Raw genomic sequence first — 23733 nt, 5'->3', positions numbered from 1 at the left:
AATGGTCTGGGTGCCTGTAGTGTCCCTTTAATATACTTTTTCCATTTTGCTGTGTGGTATTTGGGTTTTATTTGCTGGGGGAGACAGTGAGACCTTTCCCTCCTGACTCATTCCTGTCACTCAGTCAGACAGTTATTACATCCCTGCTCTGACTGCCCTCCTCACTACATGGAAAATCCAATGGGAATTTCACACTTAAGGCCAAAATAGCCGATCAGGAAAAATTCTCTAAGCCAGCTCTGCTACCAGTGCGGGTACTCTGGCCTTAAACGTGAAATTCACACAATGCGGTTAGGAAGGAGTTAAAACAATAAATGGCTCAATAAGATCTAGCTCCGCCCACCACCGAGTAGACTCCTCCCTGACCCCGCCTCCTTGCTAGTCAGCCACGCCCCTCCACGTACAGACTTTGCCCCTGTACCGCCCCGCCCCTATTCATAGTAGCTCCGCCCCCTGGCTGTCATGACGGAAGTGCTCAGACGTCAGCATGCCCGGGCTCCAGTTGCAGCCTCTCGGCGGCCCCCAGCTCCCAGTGATGAGGGGATGGCGGCCGAAACGATGACCGTGTTCATCAAGCTGCTGGCGGCCGCCTTCTACGGGGTCAGCTCGTTCCTCATCGTGGTGGTGAACAAGAGCGTTCTGACCAGCCGCAGGTAAGGGGAGGAACGGGGCAAAGTGCGGGCTGGAGGGAGGAGGAGGAGGAGGGAGAGCTGGGCACAGAGCCCTCTGCTATCAATCAATCAGCCGGTGTTTGGAGCTCTGTGCTATCAATCAGTGTGTGGAGCTCTGTGCAATCAGTGTGTGGAGCTCTGTGCAATCAGTGTGTGGAGCTCTGTGCAATCGGTGTGTGGAGCTCTGTGCTATCATTCAATCAGCCGGTGTGTGGAGCTCTGTGCAATCAATCAGTGTGTGGAGCTCTGCTGAATGAATGGAGTCCTCTGTTATCAGTGTTTGGAGCTCTGCTGAATCTATGAAGAACTCTGTATTCAGTGTATGGAGCTCTGCTGAATCTATGAAGAACTCTGTATTCAGTGTATGGAGCTCTGCTGAATCTATGAAGAACTCTGTATTCAGTGTATGGAGCTCTGCTGAATCTATGAAGAACTCTGTATTCAGTGTATGGAGCTCACTGTATTCAGTGCATGGAGCTTTTATAAATGTATGGAGCTTTTATAAATGTATGGATCAATCTATATTCAGTGCATGGAGTTCCTTGTATTCAATGTATGGAGCTCTGCTGAATGCATGGTACACACACTATTCAGTGCATGGAGCTCTTTAGTATGTATGAAGCTCTGCTAAATGTATTGCATTCTACTGAACTCCACTGTACCGACGTCGTGGAGCTCTGCTGAATTCTCGGAGCCCACTGTACTGAGTGCGTGGAGCTCTGCTGAATTCTCGGAGCCCACTGTACTGAGTGCGTGGAGCTCTGCTGAATTCTCGGAGCCCACTGTACTGAGTGCGTGGAGCTCTGCTGAATTCTCGGAGCCCACTGTACTGAGTGCGTGGAGCTCTGCTGAATTCTCGGAGCCCACTGTACTGAGTGCGTGGAGCTCTGCTGAATTCTCGGAGCCCACTGTACTGAGTGCGTGGAGCTCTGCTGAATTCTCGGAGCCCACTGTACTGAGTGCGTGGAGCTCTGCTGAATTCTCGGAGCCCACTGTACTGAGTGCGTGGAGCTCTGCTGAATTCTCGGAGCCCACTGTACTGAGTGCGTGGAGCTCTGCTGAATTCTCGGAGCCCACTGTACTGAGTGCGTGGAGCTCTGCTGAATTCTCGGAGCCCACTGTACTGAGTGCGTGGAGCTCTGCTGAATTCTCGGAGCCCACTGTACTGAGTGCGTGGAGCTCTGCTGAATTCTCGGAGCCCACTGTTCTGAGTGTGTGGAGCTCTGCTGAATTCTTGGAGCCCACTGTTCTGAGTGCGTGGAGCTCTGCTGAATTCTTGGAGCCCACTGTGCTGAGTGCGTGGAGCTCTGCTGAATTCTCGGAGCCCACTGTGCTGAGTGCGTGGAGCTCTGCGGAGTTCTCGGAGCCCACTGTGCTGAGTGCGTGGAGCTCTGCTGAATTCTCGGAGCCCACTGTACTGAGTGCGTGGAGCTCTGCTGAATTCTCGGAGCCCACTGTACTGAGTGCGTGGAGCTCTGCTGAATTCTCGGAGCCCACTGTACTGAGTGCGTGGAGCTCTGCTGAATTCTCGGAGCCCACTGTACTGAGTGCGTGGAGCTCTGCTGAATTCTCGGAGCCCACTGTACTGAGTGCGTGGAGCTCTGCTGAATTCTCGGAGCCCACTGTACTGAGTGCATTGCGCTTTCTTATGCAAGTTACGTTATGTCTACTTGTTAATCAGTTCTAAACCTATTATTGGTTAAATGTTTCACTCCTATTGGTGGACTTGTCTAAAGACACTACATACGAAACATAACCTACGTACATTAAAATTGAACGAGAATGGGAGTGAGGCTCTTTTGATTTCATACTTGACATCAGGTGAGATATTGGAAGACCGGAAAACGTAAGCATAACCCAAGGTATGTTGAATGGGCAGTCACCTTAAAGGACCACTCTAGGCACCCAGACGACTTCAGCTTAATGAAGTGGTCTGGGTGCCAGGTACCTCTAGGATTAACCCTTTTTTTTATAAACATAGCAGTTTCAGAGAAACTGCTATGTTTATAATGAGGGTTAATCCAGCCTCCAAATCCTCTAGTGGCTGTCTCATTGACAGCCGCTAGAGGCGCTTGCGTGCTTCTCACTGTGAAAATCACAGTGAGAGCACGCAAGCGTCCATAGGAAAGCATTGTAAATGCTTTCCTATGCGACCGGCTGAATGCGAGCGCGGCTCCTGCCGCGCATGCGCATTCAGCCGATGACGTCGCGATCAAGATGGAGAGGAGGAGGAAAGCTCCCCGCCCGGCGCTGGAAAAAGAGGTAAGTTTAACCCCTTCCTCTCTCCAGAGCCCGGCGGGAGGGGGTCCCTGAGGGTGGGGGCACCCTCAGGGTACTCTAGTGCCAGGAAAACGAGTATGTTTTCCTGGCACTAGAGTGGTCCTTTAAATGACCTGGTAAATACCCACAACCATAGGATAGCTCCTCACAACATGCTTTTACTGGCCCTTTAGCAATGCAAGACCATCACAATTCCACCTTAACGGAGAGTTCGATTTTTCTTTCTGGTCGTATACAGTTCTGTGATTTTTCCTAAAATAAAAAAAACTAAAAATAACTTTCGCACTGTGCCTGCTGTAGGTCAGGATTTGTAAGATGGTGACTGATACAGTGATGAGGGTAGTATCCTTCTCCTCCCCCTATAGGCTGACAATATTGTAACCTGAATACCTTTCTAAAAAAAGTCTATAATCCTGCATCGGAATTCCTGCCTGACCTGCACACATGCAGCTAAAACTTGCTTCAAATACGTTCATTTATTGCAAAGTGGTTGGAAAAACTATTTTAATTCCGAATGTTTTATCACAATCGACAGCATTTTATAGTTTGCTAACTAAAGTTTAATCGTGATTTTATTTCTCTCCCTAGATTTCCCTCCTCACTATGTGTTGGACTGGGTCAGGTCAGTAATAAACCGCGCTTTGTCTCGTCGTCCTCACACCAGTTCCTACGATGTTACTCAATGACCCACTGTTTCCTTGCAGATGCTGGCTACGGTCGTTGTGCTCTGGGTGGGAAAGGCACTCCGGGTTTTACATTTTCCAGACTTTGACAGACACATACCACGAAAGGTAAGCGTGGCTAGCGAACGCCGTGAGCCACTGCTGCTTTGCATAGTAATAATACAACATGAAATGTAAACTCTCTAATAAGGAGATACGTGCGCTGCAGGTTCAGGCGCTCTGCACGCTTGTTGTTGCTGCCCCTTCCCCTTTGTTTGAGGTTACTTGCTGGCTAAGCATTATAGGAGTTGTTTAGCGTTATTAATGTGTTGCTAATATATTCTACAGCTTTGTAAAAGGGAGTTTCGTGTGTGTGTGTAAATATATTGTGTGTGTGTGTATGTTTCCGGAGAGAGTGGGAAGGGAAATGTAGATCCTTAAAACTCTCCCATCCTTTGGTCCAGATAGCTTTGCCTCCTTTGTGCTCTTGGATGTGTACAAAACTTGGGGTCCCCCCCCTGATATTTTATCACTTGCATGATGCCACAGGCATGGGATTCGGCAGGCTGAAACTGAATAAAGTTTTCTTTTGTGACATATGTTGCCAAAAAATGTCTTGTGCATAAACACAAACTAGATCCTTCATTGTCCTTTGGGTATTAATGAAATTCCAGTATAGTCTGAGTTTTATATCAAGAATTCCAAACTCAAGGCCAGAGTAGGCGCAGTCTGAGCAGATTTGACTTAGGGAATTTTTCCCGTTGAACTATTTTGACCTTTAAATTTGAAATCCACTTTAGTAAATAAACATGTCTAGCTCTATAAAAACCCAGTTGTGTCGTTGCTTTAAAGATAAATTTCATAGTTTTCATTAGGTGTCATTGCAGATGAAGTACCAGATCTTCAGTTTTTTTTTTATTATTGAATGCATCTACCATCATGCACAGTTACACAAGGAGCATTAATTGTATATCTGGTGGGCAGATATTGTCCCAGCTAAGTGTAGTGATGGTAACAGTGCTCACTTGGCAGTAAGTTGGCATTTTGTGCGTTCCACAATCACACACACACAGTGCACACACGGTAGGATCCAGGCCTCCTGTTGGGCTGCATCTCCTGCCAGTCTGCACCCATTGCCGTTCTTTACACTTCTTCTTACTGAAAGTTAGTTTGAGGTTGATGAAAGGAAGTGGGTGATGTTTCCTCCTGTTACTTTTTTTAATTTTTATTCGTTTGTCATTAAAGTAGGTTGCAGCAATGTTAGATCATGTGGAGGTGGGAGTTGTAATGGGTCAAAATAGCGTTTTGAAAGTGTTTTTAAAGAGAAGATGGTGATTAGGTAATCGGAGTACTTCGCTGGTAATTTAGAGAACTGAAGCATAAGGCATTTGGCATCAACTTGTGCTAGAACCCCCAAGCTATAGCGCAATATTTCTTCCATTGAGAAGCCGGCATATAGGAACGGTTTCATTTTCTGGAGTGTCGGAGCTGAGACTTCCGCACAGAGTGAGTTGTCTTGGATGTAATCTATAATAAAAGCAAGATGGCCTCTTCACTGAATATTTATTTTAGAAGACAAAATGCACATATCAAAAACACTGCGCAGGCACCTTGCTAATATAGAAACAAAAAGTTGAACGCCATCTAACTATCTGTGACAAGAAATTGTTCTTCACTTTAAGAATGTTTAGAATTTAAAAGTATCATGTCATCACTTTCTTGCGTGACTGTACCTTTCTCTCCAATTTGTCTTTGTAAAGGACCGTTTTATAAATTACACGTTTTGTTGCTCTCTTTCAGACTTTTCCCCTGCCTCTGCTGTATTTTGGGAATCAAATCACAGGATTGTATAGCACAAAGAAATTGAAGTATGTATGGCGAAAGATTTTTTTTTTTTTTTTTTTTTTTTACTAATGCAAAACAAACAAGGCATTCAGCTAACCTTGTATGTACTGGGCGCTTGCCAAATGATTGGACACAATGAAATAAAGTATAAATCATTCAATATGACCTTGCCAAGCCTTATGTGAAAACGACGAAAAAGTTACTCCCTATTTGAAGATGAAAATTTGATTTCTATATTCTTAGACGTCTGACCATAAATCCAAATTATCCACTACAGACAAAAATACTATTTTATAGTACTGCATAAATACTAGGTAATCCGCAGTGTGACTGTGACTCCCATTTCATGGCAGTACAGTGCTTAGTGGGAGTTGCACTCCTGCTGACATTAATTCTGTCCCTCTCTTATTTTCATGCCGGAGAGCGGTTATGTTGGTTCATAAACTGTGCGTATCTCTTTTTCAATCTTATCTCATATCCTCTATTCTCTCCATCGATGACCTTTTTGTCCTGTAATACAAGTGTCATCGTTGTATATGTCATACTGATCACTGATTTACAATCACAGGCGTGAAATAAGTCAAGGTCTTTGCTGTAGTTTGTAGGTCAGGCATAGTCAAAAAAGATAGTGAACTTGTTTAAAAAAAAATTTTTTGAGAAAGTTTGAATCAAAATCCTTTTTAATCCACCCCCAGATGGATCGATTAGTTCAAGTGTGGATTAAAAGGATTTTGATATGGACAGACCGGCTCAAGCTTATTTTTGCACAATGCAGAAAGAGAAGTCCTGCGCTCACTCCCATCACTACTGGGCGGCAGCAAAGACTACAATACACATCAGCCCCAATATATAGTAAAAACCAAAGAAGAACAAGTTACCTGCGCTCTCTCCTTAATCCCTATGTATTCTTAAACAAATTGATTTTTTTTTAGTTACCTCCAATGGCCATGAGAGGATAAGCCCACCTGCCAACGTCAAGGCAGACCCATCCCCCCCCCCCGGGTGGGTCCTAACTCTAACAATTCACCTTGCTTCTAGCTCATGGCCATTGGAGGTAACTAAAAAAACCTCCATTTGTTTAAGAATACATAGGGATTAAGGAGAGAGCGCAGGTAACTTTTTTTTTTCTTTGTGTTTTTAATTTTTGCACAAGTCTAAAAAGGATTATTCCAGCTGTTCTAAAACTACCCAAAACTATTTGTATTACGAGGATCTACTATTTGTATTTACAAATCTACATCATCCTGGAGTCTGAAGCAACACAAGTTTATTAATCAGAGCCCTCAGAGTACTTGTGACCCTTTCATTGGAATTACTCATACCCCATGTTAAATATGGTTGGCACATGGTTTGAATGGTCTTGGTTTGTTTTCCACTACCAGATCCAGAGATATCCTGTAATTGTAATCTGCACATTGGGTATCAATAACGTCTTATTTCGTCTGCAATCTGGCTAACCAAATTCTCAAAGCATTAATCAGTGCTGGGGCAAACAAATGGTTTTAATACATGAATAAGGCGAGTTAAATGTGGCATTTCGATTGGAACTACACATTAAAACACAAACGCCAGTAATCTGTGTTGCATTTTGCTCATAAATACATAGCTCAGCGTTTTCTGAATTTACTGTTTGTTTTTGTATAAACATTGGGCTGGCTGTATTGCATATATTTATAAATGGTGTTGGTAAATTTAATTATCAGGGAGATTATATATGAGTTTTCTATTGCTATATTTATGGGAGGTGAAGAAGATGCAGATTTATATTTTGAGGTGTTTTGCAATATTTTGCCACATTGCTGGCAAGGAGCAACATGAGTTTAACAATCAGATGTTTCTGATTACCTGTGCTTCCCCTCCCACCCCCCAAATTACTACAAACATGTGGTGATGTAGTAAACATGGATTTATTGGTTTCTGTTTCATTGCTGAATGGGGAAAGGTACTGAAATGATTTGAAAGTACCAGAGCAGCATTGGATGTCTTATGAATTACATATTGTTTGTGCAGTCTGGCTAATCTAAATCTCAATGCAGCAGTCAGTATTTTGGTCAAATAAAGTTTTAATGGAGAACTGGAAAACATGCTCTGCTATAATGTATGCTAACACGATACTTGGCAAATGTGTTATTGCCTTAGCCCTGTATTTAAAAGAAATAATAATAATTTATATATATTCCCTCCTCCAGCCTCTCTTGATATTGTGGCTTATAAGTGAGGGTCTGTATCCCTCCTCTAAGCACTGCATATCAGGCTGCTGCCAGTGATCCTCCTCTAAGCACTGCATATCAGGCTGCTGCCAGTGATCCCCCTCTAAGCACTGCATATCAGGCTGCTGCCAGTGATCCCCCTCTAAGCACTGCATATCAGGCTGCTGCCAGTGATCCCCCTCTAAGCACTGCATATCAGGCTGCTGCCAGTGATCCCCCTCTAAGCACTGCATATCAGGCTGCTGCCAGTGATCCTCCTCTAAGCACTGCATATCAGGCTGCTGCCAGTGATCCTCCTCTAAGCACTGCATATCAGGCTGCTGCCAGTGATCCTCCTCTAAGCACTGCATATCAGGCTGCTGCCAGCGATCCTCCTCTAAGCACTGCATATCAGGCTGCTGCCAGTGATCCTCCTCTAAGCACTGCATATCAGGCTGCTGCCAGTGATCCTCCTCTAAGCACTGCATATCAGGCTGCTGCCAGCGATCCTCCTCTAAGCACTGCATATCAGGCTGCTGCCAGTGATCCTCCTCTAAGCACTGCATATCAGGCTGCTGCCAGTGATCATCCTCTAAGCACTGCATATCAGGCTGCTGCCAGTGATCCTCCTTTAAAACCCAATATGTATTTTACCGAAATTGACATATGTTCACAGATACTAAATATCTAGATATAGTGAATGCACCATTCAGCATATAAGGCACACAGAGTAATTGAGTGCATTTTGTGTATAAACGGGGAGAGTATTGTAAAAGATAAGTTTGTTTGTAATCATTTTATTCTAATTTATTTTGGAAATAATCTGAGGCTCAGCCAAAGGAATATAATCCAGCTTCTCTCTTGTTTTCCAGTCTTCCCATGTTCACAGTGTTGAGACGGTTTTCCATCTTGTTTACAATGATGGCTGAAGGCATGTTGCTCAAGTAAGAATGTTTTGATGTCTTTCTAAACATGCTTTCCTTCCTTTGACAACAGGTTTTTTGTTTTTGCATTCCCTCACCATGCACAATGATCCAAATTATCACTGAAAATATGCAGATCCCATTTCATTAACTGTCTTTGTGTGGTATAATGTCACCGTTTTGTGTCTGAGATATTGCCGGTGTTTCTGCTGTCCTCACTTCTGTTAGTCTCTTATCTAGAGAAAACATATGTCAGATTGTGTCAAATGCAATCACGTCTCATGCAGAAACGGTTTGCAGCAGGATACCTTGTGGTGACTGATGTTGGAGAATATTTCACTATGGCAAAGAATGAGGTTTGCTTTTTACTATCAATAGCATTTTATTATATAGCACCAACATATTCCACAGCGCTGTACAGTAGGTAACAATACTCAAACACCCCTAACATGGCCATTCCTTGTTCCACATGAAGGTTTAGGTGGCCTGTCTTATGTTCGTTTGTAAAAAAATTTTATTGCATCTGGATACCAACCCTCTCTCCAAATAAACCATGTTTTCCTCTGCCCATACAGATAATTGTGCTGTGATAAAGACTGCTCCGTAGACTTTCTAGAAGTTTTAGTACATGTATTAGATCTCTTTGCAGTGCCTTGGAGCTGTGTGTATTTTTTCTGTAGTGTGTTAAAGAATTGTGTGTGTGTGTGTGTGTGTGTGTGTGTGTGTGTGTATATATATATATTGAACTTGTCACTGGGGGGACAAAGTTGACATATTATCAGTTTTTGTAATTATTATGAAATCAGTGTAGCACTTGGTAAGGTATATGTAGCCCCCGAACTCCCCATTACAGGATTTTAGGGGGGTTATGCACACATATTACTGCCAGGGGGTATCACGAAGTACAGCTGATCTACTATCACAGGGTAGGTCTGGGGGCTATAAAGGCAGAGAATGATGCAAGCCTAACATCCATCCTCAATGCAATTAGTCACCTGCTTGCAAATAATCTGCTTCTCCACAGTTTCCAGTTTGGCTTAATCGGCCTAAAATTTGAAATTCACTTTATTGAATAACCTGTGACAGTGTGATTTGTCTGCACAGGCTGCAAGAAGGACAACGGGCAGCCATGAACACACAGACTTCTCTAACATGTTAAAGGACCACTCTAGTGCCAGGAAAACATACTCGTTTTCCTGGCACTAGAGTGCCCTGAGGGTGCCCCCACCCTCAGGGACCCACTCCCGCCGGGCTCTGGGGGGAGGAAGGGGTTAAACTTACCTCTTTCTCCAGCGCCGGGCGGGGAGCTCTACTCCTCCTCCTCTTCTTCCTCGCGACGTCATCGGCTGAATGCGCATGCGCGGCAGGAGCCGCGCTCGCATTCAGCCGGTCGCATAGGAAAGCATTCATAATGCTTTCCTATGGACGCTTGCGTGCTCTCACTGTGATTTTCACAGTGAGAAGCACGCAAGCGCCTCTAGCGGCTGTCAGTGAGACAGCCACTAGAGGCTCTGGAGGCTGGCTTAACCCTCAGAATAAACATAGCAGTTTCTCTGAAACTGCTATGTTTATAAAAAAAAGGGTAAAAGCTAGCTGGACCTGGCACCCAGACCACTTCATTAAGCTGAAGTGGTCTGGGTGCCTAGAGTGGTCCTTTAACAGAGTGTAGAATATGGGAAATAGCGGGTTTGCAAGTTTTTCTCAAAATTACCATAAAAGGATAATGGGTTTGACAACTGATGGTTTGAAATCACTTATTTCAAATTCTATAAAAAAACACAGACTTAATGTAAAATCTGTTTAAAAGCACAAATAGACGGTTTTATTTTGCTGATTTAATAATAAAGCAGTATTTTCTTCTATGTTCTGAATTTCAATAACTGGGCTCCACCATTTTTTAAATGTAGACCCATAACTGTATAGAAGCCAATTACACTGAACAAAATTATAAACGCAACACTTTTGTTTTTGCCATCATTTTTCATGAGCTGAACTCGAAGATCTAAGACTTTTTTTCTATGTACACTAAAGGCCCATTTCTCTCGAATATTATTCACAAATCTGTCTAAATCTGTTAGTGAGCACTTCTCCTTTGCCGAGATAATCCATCCACCTCACAGGTGGGGCATATCAGGATGCTGATTAGACAGCATGATTATTGCACAGGTGTGCCTTAGGCTGGCCACAATAAAAGGCCACTCTAAGGTGAATAAAATAATTTTTGTGTGGAGACAGGCAAAAATGGATTAAGTAAAATAAGTGTCTGAGGTAGAAATGCTATTTTGGAGAAAATGCTTTAATACTTGGTTTATTTTGCATGTGCAATCTGATCTAATATTACCAGCCTAGTTAATCTTGAATTTCTTGTACACTCAAGCAATGCAATGTGAATCTTTTGTTTTGAAGTGGGTTAAGCCACCTGCGTCTGCTGATATAGCATGTCTCTTCCGCCCCTTACGAGCAGAACATTAATTAAAGTGAACATGTGCAGAGGTTTATTTGTGCACTGGGCCTGTATGTTTGTGATTGCATTGGGGTTTGTGTACAGGACGTGTGTGTGGAGTGGCTATATGTGATTAAATATATTTATATGAGTGTGAATCAGCAGTAGGTGAATGAATGCACAGGTGTGTGTGTGTGTGTGGAGGGCCTGTAGATGTTTGTGTGTGAAGGGTCTGTAGGTGAATGGTTACAGGGGGGTGTGTGTGTGTGTGTGTGTGGAGCAGTTGGAGGTGAATGGTTGGTTACAGGGGTGTATGTGTGTGGAGCAGTTGGAGGTGAATGGTTACAGGGGTGTATGTGTGTGGAGCAGTTGGAGGTGAATGGTTGGTTACAGGGGTGTATGTGTGTGGAGCAGTTGGAGGTGAATGGTTACAGGGGTGTATGTGTGTGGAGCAGTTGGAGGTGAATGGTTACAGGGGTGTATGTGTGTGGAGCAGTTGGAGGTGAATGGTTACAGGGGTGTATGTGTGTGGAGCAGTTGGAGGTGAATGGTTACAGGGGTGTATGTGTGAGGAGCAGTTGGAGGTGAATGGTTACAGGGGTGTATGTGTGTGTGAGGAGCAGTTGGAGGTGAATGGTTACAGGGGTGTATGTGTGTGTGTGGAGCAGTTGGAGGTGAATGGTTACAGGGGTGTATGTGTGTGTGTGGAGCAGTTGGAGGTGAATGGTTACAGGGGTGTATGTGTGTGTGTGGAGCAGTTGGAGGTGAATGGTTACAGGGGTGTATGTGTGTGGGGCAGTTGGAGGTGAATGGTTACAGGGGTGTATGTGTGTGGGGCAGTTGGAGGTGAATGAATTCAGGGGTGTGTGTGTGCATGACTTTTCATCTTAGAATGGATGATTATTTTGATGCCACTCTAAGTGAAATGTCCTAAACCCTCTTTCCCACTATTCAGTCACCCCAATAGGCTAAACTTGGCAATCCTGCTATTGTTGGCTACGTTTCTTATGATATAGGCTCTGACAGTTGTAGTGGCAAAGGTTAAGCCATCAGTGCTCTAATTGGCTTTTGTGTCTGCCTGAAAACCACTTTAAAATGATTATCTCCATAGGAAGAAGTTCTCTCGTGGGATCCAAATGACAGTATTTTCTATGATTCTCGGAGCATTTATAGCTGCAAGGTAACATCAAAGTGCTTTTTTTCCCCTCTTTCTCTCTTTCTTAACTCTTTTTAACTAAAACTGTATTCTATGACTATTTTCTCAGTTGGTGCATGAAAATGAATAAGCTAGTTTCCCAGATCCTAGCCTTGATGGGGGCATCCATATTGCCCAATTATTGCATTCACTCCTGCCAGCTCATAAATTCTCTACCTTTTTCATCCGATTAAGGAGGAGAAATGATTATTAGAGACACAAGTATAGATTGGGGAAGAATGTTCCACGCAAGATGCAAATAATCTGTTGATTGTAAAAGTTAATTTGAAGTGCTTTTTGCTATAGTGGTAAAAAACATGAATCTAATACCTCTAGTACAGCAATGCCTCGCCTTGACAAACACTGGTTCATTGCGAACATATTTATCACTAAATTCGGCTACTAGTCAAACTCTTCTCCATATGGCAAAGATCAGTTCTACTGTTGCCCAAAACAAAATGCCATGGTATGTAATGTCTGAGAAGGAAATCACAATGGAAGCATGGTGACTAACCTTTCAAATTTCACCACTTTTCAGAACCCAATGTATTGGTAATATTCCACAATTTCTCATATTTTCTTTCACAGATTTTTGTGTGTTGGCATTATTCTTCCCAGGGTGTAATAACGTGTGCTTTCCCGCAGTGCTGACCTTGCTTTCGACCTAGAGGGATACATATTTATCTTGGTGAATGATGTCTTAACAGCCGCCAACGGTGCTTATGTCAAACAGAAGCTAGATTCTAAGGTGTGTCCGATTAAAGCTTATTAACCCTCCCCCACACAGCTTTTATAAGAGGAACCACAAAGCATTGAATGCCCGACTTCTTCCGATCAGCTTCCTCCCTTCTCCAAAACTTTCTCAAACCTAGTCTCTAATCTTTTTGGGTAACTTCTCTCCTTACATTGGCCTTTCCCCTGTTTCTCGTCACCAATACCCGTAAATTTCTTGCCCTGTGACTCTTTATTCTTCATATTGTGTTCCTTTACCCCACTTTTCCGGTACTGTAAGATTGTTGGGCTGCCTGCAACTCAAATTCATTGCTTTAAATTCCTTTCTATTGATATCCTTGATGTAAAATTGTGAATACTAATACTTTTGCCTTCATATAGTGACAACGGAATGTTCTGTTACTATATAATAAAATGGTAAATTCTTCTTGATCATGCGATTTCATGACAAGATGATAACATTTCTTTATTTATTTATTTTTTTTTTATTTATTTACAGGAATTGGGGAAATATGGGCTGCTTTATTACAATGCACTGTTCATGATCCTTCCAACTCTGGGCATTGCGTATGTCACTGGCGAAATCCACAAGGTATGTTCTACTCTAGTCCTATTTTCCACATTGATTCACATATAATAAAATGAACACATTTACAATTATTGCATATTGTAGTGTTATTTGGTTGTGTTGGGAATATTTATTTGCTTTGTGGTGTGTGTTTTTTAATTTTTAATTTTTTTTTTTTATTTTAATCCTTGGTAATAAATACGTATTCTCTGACATTAATGTAGATAAGAAAAATAGAAATAGAATATATGAAGCTGAAGTAAATTTACTCTATTTACGTAGTGTTTTTGCTGCTGTTTGGGGTGGTGGGCCTTTCAGAATTCCCCCTTCCAGGTTTGTGTCAAAATTTTCCCACTATCCTTAGAAGAAATAAAAAATTGCTGCTTTAGAAAAATCCCCCAACTCCCCTCTAGTCCTATTTAATTCTCAATTTTGCAATTCAGATTTAATTCACTAAGTTTCTGAATCCCCCTATATTAGAACTACATATTTTAGTTTCTTCCCTTTCATTTACTATGGTCTAGGTGCCTGGTGCTACCTTTATATCATTGCATCAGCTGCCATGGGAAAACCACAAACATGACTCCTTCTCTGTAACATTATGAACTATGATCTGTTTGGTTCCAATCTTATTTGATGGTTAAAGAAACGGTTTAGAGCTTGAATGCACATGTTCTGATCATTAGTTTGCGAGCGTTGTTGGTTACAGACTGTCTAACACCATAGGTCCAGGAAATGATCAGTGTCAAGCTGTTCTAACAGTTTTGGAAAGCTCATTTTTTTTCCATAATGTGCGACGTGATCCATGAGGCTCTTGTTGGGATAATGTTTGGAAAGTTTTTTTGTTTCAGTTCATTCTTCAGTGGTCTCTGGGGTGAAAGGCACAGTGCCTGACGCAGGGATCTGGGCATCCTATGAATTGAATTTTGGTAAGAAGAAAGAAAGTGACCGTATTAGGGCAGGGCAGCCTGTGTTATATTAATGTCACCCATCAAGGCTGCATTTGTAGGATTTGGAGCCTGTTACTGGTTGGTTGATCCTTCTGTGCATGTACTATGGTTCCTGTGAATCAATGTTTTGTAATATTGCTAATAGTTTCTAGTCCCTGATGTCTTAACAGGGTGTTTTACATTTCTCAGGTCTAGGTGAATGTTTCAGATTTACCCATGGTTGCAAAGTCTATTACTCAATATAAATGTTCAAAGGATCGACGTTTCAACCTCTATAAGTTATTTTTCAAGATCAGATATCTCTATATCTATATCTAACTATATATATCTATCTCCATTAACAGTTTTTTGTCTCCACAATTAAGGGGCCAGAGACAAAAGTAGGGGGCAGTTATAAAGTGTGTGTGTGTGTGTACACACACACATACATTCACAGGGCTCAACAAATTCCAGGTCGCCATGGCGATTAGACATTTGGCCCTGGCGCCTTACATTTCTCAGCCCTTTGCTAAGCCGCGCGGGAAACCAGGGCTGCCACCAGAAATTTTGGGGCCCCTGACACAGCCCACGGTCTGGGCCCCCCGGGGCCCGCCGCCAAGTCAGTCCACATGACCTGCCCCCAAATCCACCCACAGGGCCCATCTTTAGTCCACCCACAAGGATGAAGTGTGTGTGTGTACTGAATTTGTTTGTGTGTGTGTGTATAGTGGCTATAGAATGTGTGTAGTGGATACAAAGTGCGTGAGTAAAGTGGATACGCTGTTTATAGTGGATTCAGATTGTATGTTTGTGTAGTGGACAGAGTTTGTGTATAGTGGATGTAGTGTGTGTGTGTATAGTTAATGCAGTTTGTGTAGTGGATGCAGTTTGTGTAGTGGATGCTGTGTGTGTAGTGGATGCTGTGTGTGTAGTGGATGCTGTGTGTGTAGTGGATGCTGTGTGTGTAGTGGATTATGTGTGTGTGTGGTGAATGCAGTGTTTTTGTGTAGTGGATGATGTGTGTGTGTGTGTGTGTGTGGTTGTGTAGTGGATGATGTGTGTGTGGTTGTGTAGTGGATGATGTGTGTGTGGTTGTGTAGTGGATGGTGTGTGGTTGTGTAGTGGATGGTGTGTGGTTGTGTAGTGGATGGTGTGTGGTTGTGTAGTGGATGATGTGTGGTTGTGTAGTGGATGATGTGTGGTTGTGTAGTGGATGATGTGTGGTTGTGTAGTGGATGGTGTGTGGTTGTGTAGTGGATGGTGTGTGGTTGTGTAGTGGATGGTGTGTGGTTGTGTAGTGGATGGTGTGTGGTTGTGTAGTGGATGATGTGTGGTTGTGTAGTGGATGATGTGTGGTTGTGTAGTGGATGATGTGTGTGGTTGTGTAGTGGATGATGTGTGTGGTTGTGTAGTGGATGGTGTGTGTGTGTGTGTGTGTGGTTGTGTAGTGGATGCAGTGTGTGTGTGTGTGTGTGGTTGTGTAGTGGATGCTGTGTGTGTGTGTGTGGTTGTGTAGTGGATGCAGTGTGTGTGTGTGGTTGTGTAGTGGATGCAGTGTGTGTGTGTGTGTGGTTGTGTAGTGCATTTGTAGGCCATGGGTTGTGCACCCATACCCAGGGCCGGCGCGTCCATAAGGCGGCTCAGGCGGCCGCCTAAGGGCGCACCGGCCCGGGGGGCGCAAAAGTCCGGGTGACCAGCAGGAGGTTGGGAAGCGCACAGCTCCCCTCTCCTGCCGGTCACTTCTTGTAGCGTGACCGAGCGCAAGCCGGCAGTGTCGCGGACTGTGTGGAGGGGGCGGGGATATGAACACGTCATATCCCTGCTCCCTCTGTAGCACACAGCGCGGCTGGCGCCCAGCAGGGGCAGAGCTACCGCCGGCCCCTCACTTCAGCATGGGAGGAAGTCCCCCCAAGAAGAGAGCAGAGAGGAGGCAGAGATGAGGGGGGCTGGGCAGGACCAGCTCCTCCAACTCCCAACTACCTCAGGCAGCACTTTGGATCCCAGGTAAGCCACCCTCCTGAACCTGTCTGTCAGTGTGTGTGTGTATGTCTGTATGTCTGTCTGTCAGTGTGTGTGTATGTCTGTCTGTCAGTGTGTGTGTGTATATGTCTGTCTGTCTGTGTGTGTATGTCTGTCAGTGTGTGTGTATGTCTGTCAGTGTGTGTGTATGTCTGTCAGTGTGTGTATATGTCTGTCAGTGTGTGTATGTCTGTCAGTGTGTGTATGTCTGTCAGTGTGTGTATATGTCTGTCAGTGTGTGTATGTCTGTCAGTGTGTGTGTATGTCTGTCTGTGTGTGTATGTCTGTCTGTGTGTGTATGTCTGTCTGTGTGTGTATGTCTGTCAGTGTGTATGTCTGTCAGTGTGTGTGTCTGTCTGTGTGTGTCTGTCTGTGTGTGTGTCTGTCTGTGTGTGTGTGTCTGTCTGTGTGTGTCTGTCTGTCTGTCTGTCAGTGTGTGTGTATGTCTGTCTGTGTGTGTATGTCTGTCAGTGTGTATGTCTGTCAGTGTGTATGTCTGTCAGTGTGTGTGTCTGTCTGTGTGTGTGTCTGTCTGTGTGTGTGTCTGTCTGTGTGTGTGTCTGTCTGTGTGTGTGTCTGTCTGTGTGTCTGTCTGTCTGTGTGTGTCTGTCTGTCTGTCAGTGTGTGTGTATGTCTGTCTGTGTGTGTATGTCTGTCAGTGTGTATGTCTGTCAGTGTGTATGTCTGTCAGTGTGTGTGTCTGTCTGTGTGTGTGTCTGTCTGTGTGTGTGTCTGTCTGTGTGTGTGTCTGTCTGTGTGTGTCTGTCTGTCTGTCTGTCTGTGTGTGTCTGTCTGTCAGTGTGTCTGTCTGTCTGTCAGTGTGTCTGTCTGTCAGTGTGTCTGTCTGTCAGTGTGTCTGTCTGTCAGTGTGTCTGTCTGTCAGTGTGTCTGTCTGTCAGTGTGTCTGTCTGTCAGTGTGTCTGTCTGTCAGTGTGTCTGTCTGTCAGTGTGTCTGTCTGTCAGTGTGTCTGTCTGTCAGTGTGTCTGTCTGTCAGTGTGTCTGTCTGTCAGTGTGTCTGTCTGTCTGTCAGTGTGTCTGTCTGTCTGTCAGTGTGTCTGTCTGTCTGTCAGTGTGTCTGTCTGTCTGTCAGTGTGTCTGTCTGTCTGTCAGTGTGTATGTGTGTCTGTCAGTGTGTATGTGTGTCTGTCAGTGTGTATGTGTGTCTGTCTGTCAGTGTGTATGTGTGTCTGTCTGTCAGTGTGTATGTGTGTCTGTCTGTCAGTGTGTATGTGTGTCTGTCTGTCAGTGTGTATGTGTGTCTGTCTGTCAGTGTGTGTGTGTGTGTATATGTCTGTCAGTGTGTGTGTGTATATGTCTGTCTGTCAGTGTGTGTGTGTATATGTCTGTCAGTGTGTGTGTGTATATGTCTGTCAGTGTGTGTGTGTATATGTCTGTCAGTGTGTGTGTGTATATGTCTGTCAGTGTGTGTGTATATCTGTGTCAGTGTGTGTGTGTGTATATGTCTCAGTGTGTGTGTGTATATGTCTGTCTGTCAGTGTGTGTGTGTGTATGTCTGTCTGTATCATTGTGTATGTATGTCTCTATATGCCTCTCTGTTTCTTTATGTCTGTGTCTGTATTTCTGTGTGTGCCTGTGTCTGTATGAATGTATGTCTGTGTTTGCACGACAATGTACCTGTATGTGTAGATTGTATGACTGTGTTTGTTTGATTGTGTGCCTTTTATGACTGTGTGTCTGTATATCTTTGTGACTGTGTGCCTGAATAATTATGTCTGTGTGCTTGTATGGTTGTGTGTCTGTATGTTTGTGTATTTGTGCATGTATGTATTTTTGCCTGTATCCATGTCTATGTGGGAAAAAAAGAGAGATAGATAGGGGCTGAGGGGAAGAAAGAGACAGAAATGGGCTGGCGGGGAAGTAAGAAATACATAAGAGGGGTTGTAGGAGACACACTAAAGGGCACAAAGGGGCCAAAGGGGTAAGACATTGAAGAGGTTGGATATGCAACACTAATGGGGGCTAAGAAATTCAAAAGGGGGCTACGAGACACAGAGGTGAAGATGCATTGTTTATTTTTTGGGGAGAGGCGTGGGGTGGGGCGTCAAAATGCATCTTCGCCTGTGTAGTCAAAAATCCTAGCACCGGCCCTGCCCATACCATAGAGAATAAATGGTCACTGCAAGGGACCATCCGACTGAAGGTGGTTAAACATGGCGATGCAAAATAGGAATTTATTTAAATAAAGGTTGCTTTCAATACACAATAAAATAATTGCTTTGGCTAAATGTAATTTTTTTTGTGTCTTTGAAACTGTACCCAGTGTCATGTTTTGTCAACTTGACTGCTATTCACAAGGAAAAGTAGACCCTGTTTTACTTGATGTATTTAACGAAAACAAGAGCACTCAGGAAACAAATTCAAGCGATTCAGACCCAGGGAGCAGCGACATAGAAGCAGACTCGATAAAGTTTAATTTTGGTGATGGCTATGCTTAAAGGAACATTCTCATTACATCGTATTGTGTGGACATTGCAACATTGTAGTTTGCGGTTTGTTTGCTGCTACCACAATCATGTCCTTGTCGTTCAGTGATGGCTGTCTTTTGGCACTGAAAATAATTGAGAACTAAAATTCCCATGATGCTCAGCTAGCTTTCAGGCATTATGAGGAAATAAAGTTGAGAAATATCTGCGTTTTTTTGTGATGTTGGCTCTTCTGCTTGTGTAGACGTGTGTTTTTGGAGTTGTTTATTTTTACACTCTCTATAGCTATGACTTGCTTTTATATAGCCTTGTGATCACTGAACAATTACCCATCATCATTAATTGCTCCTTAAGAGATAATGTTATGTGTGTGGATTTTATTTTCAGTTAATAATTTTTTTAAACATGTCTCTCCTTTGCTTGCGAACATGTTAATGGTAGCGATGTTACCTTCACAGAAATCTGGCTGTTTCAATGCTCTCGAGGTCAGATCACACCAGCTGGAGAGAGTGCTTAAAAAGAACCACTCCTTACTATTTGGCTGCCAGCGAATTGAAGGCAGAATGTAGCCATTGTGCTTCTCAGGGAGCCAGTGTAGGACTGCTATACACCGTGTAAACAAAGCCAGTCTGTTCTCGTCTTTCCACATTTCAACTGCCCAGGAGATTGAATTTTATTTATTTATTTTTTCAATGAGCATCTGTCTGTAACACACTTTTGAGTTTAAAGGAACACATGTATTCCTGACCCTATAGTGCTTAAACCCACCATTTAGGTAGCTTGCCCTCCCCCCCCCCCCCACCCCTTTATCCCCCCTTAAAAGTTAATAAAACTCACCTTATTTCTAGCGCTGCGCGGGTCTGCCTGTGCTAGCCCTGCCCCTTGGTGACCTCATGAGCATTGCAGATTTTTTTTTTTGCCAAAAATCAGCAAGGGGGCCAAATGCCATTTTGGCCAATCAACACCTCTTCATTGAGATGCATTGAATCAATGCATCTCTATGAGGAAAATTCAGCGTCCCCATGCAGAGCGTGCTTACTGTGCAGCCCTGAGCCAGAAAGCACCTCCAGTGGCCATCTCAGGAGTGGCTACTTGGAGGTGTCCCTAGGGGCAATGTAAACACTGCCTTTTCTCTGTGTTTGCATGAAAATGCCAGCATATAATGGTTATACTCACCAGAACAACTACATTAAGCTGCAGTTGTTCTGGTGACTATAGTGTCCCTGTAAGTTTCACCTATAGATTTTTTTTTATTATTATTATTATTTTTTTTTTCCTAGAATTTTAGGCGTGTTTAATTTTGTCCTGTTTATATAGGAGTCTTGAATAGGAAGACTTCACACGTCCAGAGTAATTCCATCGTATTTGCCAAGCATTGTACGTCCTAGTTTCATTACATTGCGACTATGGCAAACAAAACCTGTCACATCTGGAACTAGAATAATTTGGAATCCTGATCATTAAAGTGGAGTCAATTTTTGTTTTTGTTTTTTAATTTTATTTTAGTGTTTTTTTTTGTTTTTGTTTTATATATACACATCTGTTTTCCATATTTTAAATAACAGAAACTGCCTTCTAATATCACAACTGCTCTCTGAGAAAGCACAGAACAGAATCTGTCAAAGGTTTGTGTTTCCTGTGATATCCAGGCATAAAGAAATATTGCTGCGTGTTAAACTTGTGAGTGTTTGAGATGAGAGGAGTTGCAATTGTCCTCCACAGATTCCCCTTTATATCAATTAGAGAACCGCTTGTGACCTTAAAGGGACACTAAAGGCACCAAAACAACTTTAGTTTTATGAAGCAGTTTTGGTGTATAGATTATTCTCACGCGGTCTCACTGCACAACTCTGCCTTTGAGGAGTTTAATTACTTTGTTGATGCACCCTTGTCACATCTCCCTGCATGTGATTCACACTCTCTGTAAATAGATCTAATGTTTAAACTTCCTTTATGGCACATCCTGTCTAATACTTTTGCAGGTACCTCTTCTTTGTAATTAAAGTTAAATGTACAGAGCAGGATATAAATGCTTCTAAAGTAGGTTGACATCTGATTGAATATAAAGTCATTTTCTTTAATGCAGACTGTGTGATTATCAGCCGGGGAGGTGTGGCTAGGGCTGCATAAACAGATGCAAAAGTGATTTAACTTTTAAAAGGCAGGTAATTGAGAAGTGAGGCTGTAGGGCATGATCTATACACCAAAACTGTTTCATTAAGCTAAAGTTGTTTTGGATTGTACTAGATAATGGGAAAAGTAAATCATTGCATGTGCCTAAGTCAGACTGTTTTTTTGTTTTTTTTACATATAAATAGGTATAAAACGGAGGCATATGTAGTATTTTATATGGCGGTAAAATAGTCACAATTGAATGAGGGGTACAGATTAGATTGTACTGTTATTACAATTTCTTTTATGCTAGCTATTTCTTGACAATTTGTTATTTAAAATGTATCTTATATGGTGTTACTATTTGTTTCTTTTAATGATCTGTTACTTGATGATGTTTATTTGGGGTATCTGTGTAATGCTGGCACCCTCTGCATACTCTTTAACCCCTTCCCAATGCAAGACAAAAAGTTTCCATCATGCTTGTCCAAGCGTTAAGGACGCATGAGGGAAAATTTCTGTCATTTATTTAAGTTAACCTTAATCAAGGGGTTAACGCTCCTCCGGTCTGCCTCGGTATTTGAGGCAGACCGGGAGCACCCGGGACTCCTAATCTGCCTCCCTGCTCTTCCGCGTTCAACGTGAAGTGCAGGGAGACTGATCAGTGCTAACTATCTTCTCCCTACAAAAAAAAATAGTTAAAGTAAAATCCCACCCCCTTTCCCCTGCTTTATTAAAATTAAACCCTTCACTGTCATTTGATCACTGACTACAGTGATCAAAATACAGATCACAGTATTTTTTTTAAAAATTTTTTTTTTTTTTATCCCTCCGGTGTTAAATTTATTTTATTTCAATATTTTAACATTACGTTTTTAGCTTGCTGCGGTGGGGGAAAGTTAGTGGGGAATTTGATGCTAGCTAATACCTAATGGTATCTGAATTTCATGCTAGATAGGGGTTAACAGTAGGAATAAAGTTAAAAAAAATCCCGCCCCTGTTTACCCAGTCCTAATAAAAATTAACCCGTTCCCTGCAGTTGATCACTGCCTGCAGTGATCAAAATATAAATCGCTGTATTCTGCTGCTATTCAGACGTCATAGCTGAGCAACCTATGTAGTGTTATACTGCCATAGCACATATAGGGTTTGTGAAATATACAGTAGAAGCTCACTGTGTGGGTCTCACTGTGTGGGTCAAAAAGGCAGAAAAAATGCTTACTACCACTACACTTTGTACAAGTTAGCGGAAAAATTATCCCATGCGAAGGTTCAAAAAAAAAAATGCATTTTGGATGTCTTCTTTAAGAAATAATATGCCTTTATGGGGTAGTTAAAATTTGTAGCCTGCTAAAATACTCCAAAATGGGACATGGACACAGAGTATAAAGTTTGGAGATAAATAAAATACTGGAATGGCTGTGTCTCAAATGTGCCCCTTCAACATCCACATATACCTGGCAAAGGTACATACGGGGGTATTACTGCACTCAGATGACATAGCTGAGCAACCTACGCTAAGGTTCAAAATATGCCTATTTAAATACCCTGGGATGTCGTCTTTAAGAAATGGTATGCCTTTATGGGGTAGTTGGAATATGTCGCCTGCTAAAGTGCTCCAAAATGGAACATGGAGCCATCAACACCATCTATGAAAATTCACACTTAAAACATGAGCCTGTCACGTCTCTTTTAGTCTTTTACAGCACTAGAACTTCCCAAAATAGTGTCCAGGTTATGCATTGGGCATATTGTTTTATTGTTTGCAACTGTGCATAATGTGCGGGCTGTGATGACAATGGTACATATAAAGTGTAAGATTTTTGTTCTCACCACAAACCTTGATATAAATTGGTGAAAAAATAGTGACAAATTAAGGCACAATAAACGCCACATAAGATCCTGGAGTGACTCCTTTCTCAAATGTAAGCCGTTTTTGGGGTTATTTGAACAGTCAAACTGCTTTTATTTATGTATTTATTTTTTAATCCTGCTTAATAGCTTTATAAATTATTGATTTTTGTGTAGTGTAGAATTTCTAAAATGCATGATTCTACTTGGTATATTGCTGATGATTGAACCAATTTAACAATGTACAAGGTTTTTTTTTTATATAGTTTACTTGCAGTTAAACTTTAATCTTTAAAGGGACACTATAGTCACCTGAACAACTGCAGCTTTATTTATTTATAAAATATTTTACCAGGAAAGATACATTGAGATTTCTCTCGTTTTAAAGTATGTCATGGGTCCACAAATCATTGCGTTGTTACATTAGGGTACAATTTTTTGTTCTCACCACAAACATTGATATAAATTGGTGAAAAAATTGTGACAAATTAAGGCACAATATACGCCACAATGAGGTTGTTCAGGTGAGATCCATAGCTCCCTGCAGCCTTTCTCATGTAAACACTGTATTTTCTGAGACAATACAGTGTTTACATTGAAAGCTAGGGACACCTCCAGTTGCAGTCACTCAGAGTGAACCAGAGGTGCTTCGGAGTTGATGGTGCCTCCATCCATTCAGATCTGCTGTCAGCAGAGCACAGGGCAGCACTGTGCACAGCATCCTGTGATTCAGTATCTCCTCCCTCTGCATGCAGACACTGAACTTTCGGATTCATTGATTCAGTTCATCTCTATGAGGAGATGCTGATTGGCCAGGGCTGTGTTTGACTCATGCTGGCTCTGCCCCTGATCTGCCTCTTTGTCAGTCT

General features: G+C 42.6%; 1 protein-coding gene across 1 annotated transcript in view; it reads left to right on the top strand.

Moving 5' to 3' along the window:
• Positions 1-459: 459 nt before the first annotated feature.
• The window catches only part of SLC35D1 (solute carrier family 35 member D1), a 32020-nt gene continuing 8746 nt past the window's right edge, over positions 460-23733 (top strand). The window contains exons 1-8 of the mRNA XM_063427900.1: positions 460-653; positions 3540-3573; positions 3656-3742; positions 5414-5481; positions 8520-8591; positions 12125-12193; positions 12854-12956; positions 13440-13532. Coding sequence (XP_063283970.1) covers positions 463-653; positions 3540-3573; positions 3656-3742; positions 5414-5481; positions 8520-8591; positions 12125-12193; positions 12854-12956; positions 13440-13532 — 717 coding nt within the window. The 5' untranslated portion in view covers positions 460-462. The remainder of the gene's footprint in view (positions 654-3539; positions 3574-3655; positions 3743-5413; positions 5482-8519; positions 8592-12124; positions 12194-12853; positions 12957-13439; positions 13533-23733) is intronic.

The sequence above is a fragment of the Pelobates fuscus genome, chromosome 7 (assembly GCF_036172605.1).
Source record: "Pelobates fuscus isolate aPelFus1 chromosome 7, aPelFus1.pri, whole genome shotgun sequence".
Lineage (NCBI taxonomy): Eukaryota > Metazoa > Chordata > Amphibia > Anura > Pelobatidae > Pelobates > Pelobates fuscus.
This window is presented reverse-complemented; position numbering and strand designations above follow the sequence as displayed.